Source organism: Giraffa tippelskirchi, chromosome 6 (assembly GCF_054371585.1).
Source record: "Giraffa tippelskirchi isolate mGirTip1 chromosome 6, T2T-mGirTip1v1.2.pri, whole genome shotgun sequence".
NCBI classification, from domain to species: Eukaryota; Metazoa; Chordata; class Mammalia; order Artiodactyla; family Giraffidae; genus Giraffa; species Giraffa tippelskirchi.
Window position 1 is genome coordinate 86,811,845 of NC_137280.1, and position 10,503 is coordinate 86,822,347.

General features: G+C 46.7%; 1 protein-coding gene across 11 annotated transcripts in view; it reads left to right on the top strand.

The window, feature by feature from the left end:
* Positions 1 to 10,247, top strand: part of SLC1A6 (solute carrier family 1 member 6) — a 156,733-nt gene extending 146,486 nt beyond the window's left edge. For 8 of the 11 annotated variants that reach the window (XM_081501254.1, XM_081501252.1, XM_081501253.1 and 5 more), the window contains 4 exons: positions 3,137 to 3,370; positions 4,628 to 4,822; positions 7,606 to 7,740; positions 9,903 to 10,247. In XM_081501254.1, the coding sequence (XP_081357380.1) occupies positions 3,137 to 3,370; positions 4,628 to 4,822; positions 7,606 to 7,740; positions 9,903 to 10,098 (760 nt within the window). In that variant the 3' untranslated portion in view covers positions 10,099 to 10,247. The remainder of the gene's footprint in view (positions 1 to 3,136; positions 3,371 to 4,627; positions 4,823 to 7,605; positions 7,741 to 9,902) is intronic. The other 3 variants (XM_081501258.1, XM_081501257.1, XM_081501256.1) reach the window with 1 other exon arrangement.
* Positions 10,248 to 10,503: the final 256 nt, after the last annotated feature.

Sequence of the window (10,503 nt, forward strand, 5' to 3'; positions counted from 1 at the left end):
CCCAAATCAGGTGAAAGTTGCCTGGAGGGGCTAGAGGCTAAGTTGAGAGCTTGGGAAAGCAGCAGGGTGCAGAGTGTCTGTTTGTATCTTGAACAAAGAAGCAAGGCCTGGGGATTGGGGTGGGGAGAGGGAGTGGGAGACAGTACTGAGTGCTTGCAGCATCGACTATATCTTCACTATTCAGAACTTATAGCTAGAAAAATTGATTTTAAATGAAAATTAAAGGGCAAACGTTAAAAAAATTTTTTTGATCAAAAACAAAAGTCATGGATACAGAGTGGTCTCCCCAGTCAGGCTCAAGGTGGTCTCTGTCTTGTAATTCAGTTGTCATTCCTTGAAAAAAATTATTTATTTTTGGCGGAGCTGGGTCTTTGTTGCTGTACACGGGCTTTCTCTAGTTGCGGTGAGTGGGGGCCACTCTCCAGTTGTGCACAGGCTTCTCACTGTGGTGGCTTCTCTTGTTGTAGAACATGGGCTCTAGGGCACATTGCACACCCTTGGGTAGTTATGGTGCATTGGGCTCCGTAGTTGCAGCCTGCGGTCTCTAGAGTGCAGGCTCATTACTTGTGGCCTATGGGCTCAGTTGCCCCGCAGCATGTGGGGTCTTCTTGAAGCAGGAATTGAACTGATGTCCCTTGAATTACAGGGCAGATTTTTAACGACTGGACCACCAGGGAAGCCCCAGTTGTCACCCTTTTTCAAGTGCTGTTACTTCAAGAGGTTACAACAAAAAATAGACAAAACAAAACCCAAGAAGGAAAGCAAAACAGTACTGGAAGTACAAGAGAAGGAAGCAGAATAACTTACAACATAAATATATTAAAGTGAATCCAGTACTGAATCAGAAGACTCCTAGTATGTTTGTATGCATTGCACTTAACCACTTTGTCATTGGGAACAAAAGTTTCAGAAGTGGAGGGGATGGGGACTGTGGGGCCAGTAAGGTCACTCCACTGTATTCACAATTGGGGTTCTGAGGCTGTGCAGGAGGGAGAAGTCCCCCGCTCCCCTTTCTTACCCACTTGAGTCCAGTTAACCCCATGAGGTCCGATGCTCTGGACCCCTTCAGCTGCTTTTCCAAGATCTCAACTTAGCTTGGAGGGGAAGCCTGTCAAGGAGAAGCAAGAAGATTGAAAAGAAGTATTGAAAACTCAACTGAATTGGGAACCATGAGTTTTATAGTGGTATTTGGCATGTTTGGGAAAATATCCATGTGTCACAATGGTAAAGAATCTGCCTGCCAATGCAGGAGATGCAGGAGTTGCAGGTTCAATCCCTGGGTCGGGAAGATCCCCTGGAGTAGGAAATGGCAACCCACTCCAGTATTCTTGCCTGGAAAATTTCATGGGCAGGGGAGCCTGATGGGCTTCATTCCATGGGATCACAAAGAGTCAGACACGACTGAGCATGCATGCACGTATGCTATATATGCCAGGTAGCTGAGTATGGAAGGAAAGAAATCATGTACAATTGATCCAGAGTTGAGGAATTTTGCAGAGGGTGAGAAGGAAGGATGGAGGTGAGGAGTTTGGGAATATTCATAGACATAGAGTTGGAGACAATTCAGCAATCACCCACTAGCGCTAACCTTGAGCCCAGAAATGTCTGGAGGTGTCTCCTGTATCCTTATTTCCACTTTAGCTTCGGTCTCATCATTTCTGTCCTAAGCTATTGCGCCAACTTCCCAAGTGGTCCTCACCTCCTCTAGTACATCCTCCATGACAATGAACAAGTGTAGACTTCAATTTCTAAAGAGAGAGAAGTAACAGAAGAAGCCAGGTGATGGGTTAATTAGGGCACTGTTGGCAGAAACTCATAAAACTAAGCAATGAGCTGATTTGAGGGGAAAACAGGAGAGCCCCTGATGAACTTGCTTCTTCTGTCTCCTCTACTATCTTTTTCACTCACTGCTCCAGTCACACTGGTCTTCTCTCTGCTCCTCCTATACTCCTAGCTCACATTCACCTCTGGGTCTTTGCAGTGTTCCTGCAGTGCTTTCCACTCAGATATGCATGGTTGCTTTTCATCATTCAGGTCTCAGTGCAAATGTCACCTCTTCTGAGAAGCCCTCCCTGGCCACTCCTTCTTAGAGCCCCACTCAAAAGTGACTCTCTTTTGCAGTTATCACAACTGAGGTTTTTAATGACACATTTCTGTGTGTACTGCATATTTCATCCATTAGAATGTAAGCACCAAGAGGGCAGGGACCATGTGACTGGAACATAGTAGGTGCTCAATGGATATTTGTTGAATAAATGAATAAATAGGTAATTTAATAAAGCAGGTTGTTTATAATTAATTTTTATTGGCATATAGTTGATTTACAAAGTTGTGTTAGTTTCAGATCACAGCAGAGTGAGTCAGTTATATATAATGTACATACATATATCCACTCTTTTTTAGATTCCATTCCCATGTAGGTCATCACAGAGTATTGAACAGAGTTCCCTGTGCTATACAGTAGGTTCTTATTAGTTATCCATTTTATATATAGTAGTGTGTATATGTTAATCCCACTCTTCCAGTTTATTCCCCCCTTTTCCCTTTGGTAACCATAAATTTGTTTTTTACATCTGTGACACAATTTCTGTTTTGTAAATAGGTACATTTGTACCATTTTTAAAGATTCCACATATAAGTGATATCATAGGATATTTGAGAGAGATTGTTTTGAGATGTCTGTGGGAAATCCAGGTGAAATAGCTCAGGGCTGGTGAATGAGTGAGGATATGCACTTTTAGGGAAGAGAATAGAGGCATACAAGTTACAAATATGGGAAATGAAGGAAGTTAGAGGGTCAGAGATAGGGAGTATTTGGGCATCGTCTAAAGAAGAAGTCCTGAAGACAGCGATTATTGGGAGGTCTTTGAAGTGGGGAGTGGGTGGAGAGCCCTTGTAAGAGAGTATATCTTGGAATTGTAGGACTGAGGGTGAGCTGTGGATAAGCAGGAAGAAAAGAGGGGATATGCTCATGGAACCCAGCCCCATAGGTTATTGTGTGGAGGAGGTTGGAGAGGAGTCAGGTGCTGTATGGTGGGTGTTGCCTGGCTCCAGGGTCTATATGGGCAAAGCCTTGGGGCTGCTAGTGCCAGGGGAGGTCATGAGGAAGGCCTGACAGGTGTCTGGCTTGGCCCAGGTATGCACCCGTGGGTATCCTGTTTCTGATTGCTGGCAAGATCTTAGAGATGGAAGACATGGCCGTCTTGGGGGGTCAGCTGGGCATGTACACCCTGACCGTCATCGTGGGTTTGTTCGTTCATGCCGGTGGCATCCTGCCTCTCATCTACTTCCTCATCACCCACCGGAATCCTTTCCCCTTCATTGGAGGAATACTGCAGGCTCTCATCACCGCCATGGGCACGTCTTCCAGGTATGACCTTGACCTCCACTGCTGGTACCTTTCCTAGATTCACTCTTTGTCTTTCCCGGGATCTCCTGGGAGTCCTGCCCTCTCTACCACTTCAGAACCTCATCTGGGCTATTGAGTAGTGTCAGTGGCTCTTTGAAGGTGGATCAAGATCTCCTGGAGCAGGAAATGGAAATCCACTCCAGTATTCTTGCCTGAACAATCCCTTGGACAGAGGAGCCTGGCAGGCTACAGTCCATAGTGTCACAAAGAGTCAGACATGACTGAAGTGACTTAGCACCCAGCACCTGGGCACTGATCTTTGTCCTGCGCTGGCTGTTGTGGCTCTTTTCCCTTCCTTTTCTGTTTCTCTATTTAATATGGACAGAGAGCCAGCTACCAACTTTGACAAAGGTTCCAGCTAGGACAAAGGTTCCAACATGCCTCCTGATCTCAGTCATTTGCTAGCTCTTAGGGTCTCATCTTGCCTTGGGATGGCCTCTGGGAGATCTCTTGGCTTCTTTTATTTTGTAGTTTAAGGGGGTTCATAAGAAGCTCCCCTTTCTCCCATCAACCAAATTCAAAACAATCTGAGACGTATCACTAGAGCCAACCAGATGGAAGAAGAATATAATTTTTATTGCTTATACACTGAAGAATGTGCCTCTTGATCTGTGGTCAAGTAGGATTGGCTTGCTTGTACCCTCAGAATTAAACTCACCAGGTTGCCACAGGCATAGACACCTACACATCCTCTCTGTGGGTCCAGGCTTCTCTTTGCATGATTTAAAGTGACCAGACAGAGCACATGTTTTATGGATCAGCTGATTCCAAGTGGGGAGAAAGACTGAGAAGGCTAGTATAGTTGAGGTCAGTCCCTAAGTAAACACGGGAAGTGGGGAATAGGAGTCTTCTGTAATACCCTTCTCTTAGCCCTGAGAGGTGGGAACTTAGAAGACCTTTCATCTTCTTTCTGGGAGTGGATAGTTAGAGTGAACTAGTGGCATGAACCAGTGACCTGAACCAGTGTAGTAAGTAGCCTTAAGCTATTGACTTTAGGTGGGTCAAGAGACCTGAGCCTGGGGGACGTCACTGCTGTGTACTCCCTGTGTCATGAAGAGTCCCTCTCCCCCATGCACAGTTATCAGCCTCTGAAATGTTATACATCTGCCATCTTCCCCTTACTCTAGTTCTCAGCCTGCCTCCCAATGTTCTCAAGGGGAGCCCTCCTTTGGCCCATGGCTACCCCCTATCCTCAGCCCTTGGGGCTCTCTTCCCCAGCTCTGCGACACTGCCCATCACCTTCCGCTGTCTGGAGGAGGGCCTCGGTGTGGACCGCCGCATCACCAGGTTCGTACTGCCCGTGGGGGCCACCGTCAACATGGACGGCACTGCCCTCTATGAGGCTCTGGCCGCCATCTTCATCGCCCAAGTCAACAACTACGAGCTCAACCTGGGCCAGATCACAACTATCAGGTGAGTTGGCCTTGGTTGGAACCTGCCAACAGGTGAGACCTGAGACATCATTAGCTTGGCTGGGGGGGGGGGGTGGTGTTGGAGGGAAGGGAGCCTTTGAATATTGGATGGGGGCTGCTCACTGAACCACGAGGGAAGCAGGGTGGCATGGGTATGACATCCCTAAACACCCATGCCATGCTGGCTGCTTGCTTTCCTTTGCCTCTGTGGACAAAAAATGTCGCTGGTCTTTTCAGTAAACAAAAGTTGTCACCCTGCCATCAGCTATTGGCCACTGCAGCTGCCCCCAAAGGTGCCCCTTGGGGGCAACTCAGGATGGAGCAAAGCAGGCTACTGGCCCTGTATAGTTCAGGGGTGCAGGAAAAAATAAGACAGGGCTCCTGAACTCAGGGAAGATCTAGTCTAAGGAAAAGACACTGATGATAGTAATGCTGATGACAGTGATGATGATGATGATGTAAATTATGTTGTGATAGTGGAGATGATGTGGATGGTGTTGATTGTGGTGATGGTGGTGATAGTGGTTTTGGTGGTGATGATGATGGCCAACATTCATGAAACTCTTGCTATGTACCATCTCAGTCACTCAGTAGTGTGTGAGCGACTCTTTGTAACCCCATGGACTGTAGCCTGCCAGGCTCCTCTGTCCATGGGATTCTCCGGGCAAGAGTACTGGAGTGGGTTGCCATGCCCTCCAGGTGATCTTCCCAGGGATTGAGTCTATATCTCTTACATCTACTGCATTGGCAGGTAGGTTCTTACCACTAGCACCACCTGGGAAACCCAGCAGCTTCCCACTAGCTGTCTTATTAACACCTGGTGGTGTATATATATATATATACTGATGCTACTCTCTCAGTTCATTAGCCTACTCTTGATTCAGTCGGACCCTCTACTTGGTGGTGGACCACCATCTCTCTCATTTTCTAGGTGTTGTACATTTTAGTTTTCCTAAGCCACATACATGTAAGTGTATATGTTTTTTCACTCACTCAGTGCCATAGACAGTTTCTTCTTTTGACTCTAAACTCAGCCCACCTTCCAGAGTGTCCTTCCTGGCATCAGGACCTCTCTATACTGACCCACCTACTTCTAGCACATGTGTGTATGGGGGACTCAAGCTTCTGCTTCATGGCTACTTCCATGAAGGTTGACTCTTCTGCCCTCTTCCAGCCCCCAGAGGCAGCTGGTTAAATCCCTGCTTTTACACCTAGGAAGACTAAAGGAGCAAAGAAAGAAGCATTGAGGAAACTGTAAAGAGTGTCAGGATCACCTCTCACATTGCTCTCTCGGGGAGGCACTGGGTGGCATGAGTTTCTTGTTGTTGTTTAGTCGCTCAGTTGTGTTTGACTCTTTGTGACATCCCCGGCCTGTAGCCCTCCAGGCTTCTCTGTCCATAGGATTCTCCAGGCAAGAATACCAGAGTCGGTTGCCACTTCCTCCTCCAGGGGATCTTCCCGACCCAGGGATCAAACCCACATATCCTGCATTGCAGATGAATTCTTTACCACTGAACCACGAGGGAAGCAGTGTGGCATGGGTATGACATCCCTAAACACTCATGCCATGCTGACTGCTTGCTTTCCTTTGCCTCTGTGGGCAAAAAATGTCGCTGGTCTTTTCAGGAAACAAAGGTTGTCACCCTGCCATCAGCTATTGGCCACTGCAGCTGCCCCCAAAGGTGCCCCTTGGGGGCAACTCAGGATGGAGCAAAGCAGGCTACTGGCCCTGTATAGTTCAGATGCACATCTAGAAATGATATCAATGGGCCAGGCTCTTGTATTGTCCCATACATAGAAAAGCACTCAAATCACTGCCTTGAGATGTCTGGTGTTTTAAATTTAAATCTTAATTGGAGGATGATTTTTAAAATTAATTTTAAATTTTTATTTGAAGGATCATTGCTTTACAATGTTGTGTTGGTTTCTGCTGTACAATAGTGTGAATCAACTATAAGTAAACACATATCCCCTCCATTGTGAGCCTCCCTCCCATTCTCTCTCCCCCATCCCACCCCTCTATGTCACCACAGAGCACTGAGCTGAGCTCCTCGTGGTACACAGCAGCTTCCCACTAGCTATCTGCTTTACACGGGGCAGTGTATATACGTCACTGCTACTCTCTTGTTCTTTTCATTTTTATTTTTGTGTTTAGCAGTAATCTTTTAGATGCTTTTATTTTTTTCTCTTTTTTTTTCAACAAAATCTCCTTCATCCTTAACCTCTTCAGAACCTTTCCTCAGAGCTATGAGTGGCTGTCACTCTGGCTCAGTAAAGTCCCGGAATAAAACGTAACTCTCAGCTTTAAGGGGTGTACCTGGTGGCTCTGTGGTAAAGAATCTACCTGCCAATGCAGGAGATGGGGGTTTGATTCTTGGATCGGGAAGATCCCCTGGAGAAGGAAATGGCAACTCACTGCAGTATTCTTGCCTGGGAAATACCATGGACAGAGGAGCCTGGTGGACAGCAGTCCATGGGGTTGTAAAGCGTCAGACACGACTGAGCAACTAAACAACAACAACTCAGCTTAAAAAAAAAAAAACAAAACACCTGCTCTTGCATCTGCAATATGAACTGTTTAAAACGTCCATCATTGGATGAAACTTCAGCCAGATCCCAATAAAAGACGGGGGGGTATGTCTGCATTGGCTTCAGATAAAAGTCACTTTGAATTTTCTCTTTATTTTGGGGATCTGACCCCTTACCTTCTTTTGTGTCTCTCCTAACAAACCTCATTTCTCCCTTCTCCCTGCCTGTGTCCCTGTGTCCTCTTTCCCTGTGCAGCATCACAGCTACAGCAGCCAGCGTCGGGGCTGCTGGCATCCCCCAGGCAGGTCTGGTCACCATGGTGATTGTGCTCACCTCGGTCGGCCTGCCCACTGAAGACATCACGCTCATCATTGCTGTGGACTGGTTCCTGTGAGTGTTCTCCAGACTCTTCTACTCTCTCTCCTTGAATCCCTTGTTTTTCTTGTAGGACTCCCAATGAATGGGCTCTCATTCCAGCAAGGGCAGAGCTCTAGAATTTTAGAATGAAAAGAGGGCCTTGGAGAACATCCCAAGCAGTATGGACCCCAAATTCCATAGAGTTAATCTTTGGAAGTAGGGAAGTAAGCCATAAGGGGCTTTACCCGTCTTCCAGAAAAGCCCTGTGGTACCTGCCTTATGTAGAAATCACAACAAAAGGTGATCCATGGGGCAGAGCTGACTTGTAAATTTTTAAAAAAATTCTCAACTTTTATTTTTAAAATTTTATTTATTTATTTGACTGTGCCAAGTCTTAGCTGGGACATGTGGGTCTTTTATCTTTGTTTCAGTATTCAAACTCTTAGTTTTGGCATGTGGGATCTAGTTCCCTGACCAGGGATCAAACCTGGGCCCCCTGCTTTGGGAGTGAAGAGTCTTAGCCACTGGACCACCAGAGAAGTCCCTCAACTTTTGTGTGTGTGTGTGTGTGTGTGTGTGTGTGTGTCCCTTCAGTTGTGTCCGACTCTTTGTGACCCCATGGTAGCCCGCCAGGATCCTCTGTCCATGGGATTCTTCAGGCAAGAATACTGGAGTGGCTTGCCATGCCCTCCTCCAGGAGTTCTTCCTGATCTAGGGATTGAACCCCCATCTCTTATGTCTCCTACATTGGCAGGCAGATTCTTTACCACTAGTGCCACCGGGGGAGCCCCCCTCAACATTTATTTTTTAATTAATTATTTTTGGCTGTGCTGCAGAGCTTGTTGGATCTTAGTTCCTTGACTAGGGATTGAACCCAAGCCCTGGCAGTGAAATCTGAGTTCTAACAACTGGAATGCCAGGGAATTTCCTCAACTTTTAGTAATAGGAGGCTTACATATAAAAATCTGGACTTTCATCTCCACCTTGGAGCTGTTACCTTGATCTCACTCTCATTTAGATGGTTTCCAGCAGGGTCTTATTTACTCACAGTGGTTACCTTCCTCATTTGGTATGCTGTTCAGCTCATAACTCCTAATTTTATTTTTTAAAATGAATTAATTTAATTTACTTAAAAAATTGGAGTATAATTGCTTTACAGTGTTTCTGCTGTACAGTAACATGAATCGGCTACAGGTATACATATATCCTTTCCCTCTTGAGCCTCCCTCCTTCCCACTCCCTCCTACCCCTCTAGGTTATCACAGAGCACTGATCTCAGCTCCCTGTGCTACATAGCAGGTTCCCAGTTCAGTTTAGTTCAGTCGCTTAGTCTTGTCCGACTCTTTGCAACCCCATGGACTGCAGCATGCCAGGCCTCCCTGTCCATCACCAACTCCTAGAGTTTACTCAAACTCATGTCCATCGAGTTGGTGATGCCATCCAACCATCTCATCTTCTGTCATCCCCTTCTCATCCTGCCTTCAATCTTTCCCAGCATCAGGGTCGTTTCAAATGAGTCAATTCTTCACATCAGGTGGCCAAAGTATTGGGGTTTCAGCTTCAACATCAGTCCTTCCAATGAATATTCAGGACTGATTTTCTTTAGGATGGACTGGTTGGATCTCCTTGCAGTCCAAGGGACTCTCAAGAGTCTTCTCCAATACCACAGTTCAAAAGTATCAATTCTTTGGCGCTCAGCTTTCTTTATGGTCCAACTCTCACACCCACACATGACTACTGGAAAAACCATAGCTTTGACTAGACGGACCTTTGTTGGCAAAGTAATGTCTCTGCTTTTGGTTCCCACTAGCTACCTATTTTACACAAGGTTGTGTATGTATGTCGGTGCTACTCTCTCAACTTGTCCCACCCTCTCTTTCCCCCTCTGTGTCCATGTGTCCATTCTCTACATCTGTGTCTCTATTCCTGCCCTGCACATAAGTTCATCAGTACCATTTTTCTAGATTTCATATATATGTCCATACCCTTCATTTGCTATATCAGACATTTAGGTTAAGAAAAGAATTGCACTGCTGAGAACAAACATGAGCACTTCAGAGCTTGGTCCACCCTGTGCTGGACTGGAGTGTGAGCCCTGACTCCAGGGCACAGGGAGCCCTCAGCTGCTGCAGCTTCTTTGTGGAGTGCCTCATGCCTTGATTAACAGCGGCTTCTCTCTCCCTTCCCCTCTGCAGTGACCGACTTCGCACAATGACCAATGTGCTGGGGGACTCTATCGGAGCAGCCGTCATTGAACATCTGTCTCAGCGGGAGCTGGAGCTGCAGGAAGCTGAACTCACCCTCCCCAGCCTGGGAAAGCCCTACAAGTCACTCATGGCACAGGAGAAAGGGGCATCCAGGGGACGGGGAGGAAACGAGAGTGCCATGTGAGAGCCCCCTGCTCTGCCACCCAGAGAGGAGGGAAGGGGGTCGGGGAGGGGGTTCCTGGGGAAGAACAACTGCCCGAGTGACTGCACTGAACACACATATTCTTTCCAGCGTGTTTGGGGGGAAACTGAGATAAAGGAGCAGGAATGAAAGATGTCTAAGGTGTCTGTTTCTCTCTGGGCATATACTGAAAATTTGTGGGGCAGGCCATGAGCAAGACAGAGGAGGAGATATTTGCCCTGGGATTAGGGGTAAGAGAAGCTTCAGGTTCAACAAGATGAGGGGTCAGCTCGTGTTCCTCATTTTCTCAAACAGTGATGGAACTCAAGAAGGTAAACTACTATTCCTCAGTGTTGTTGTTGTTCAGTTGCTAAGTTGTGTCCAACTCTGCGACTGTGTAGACTGAAG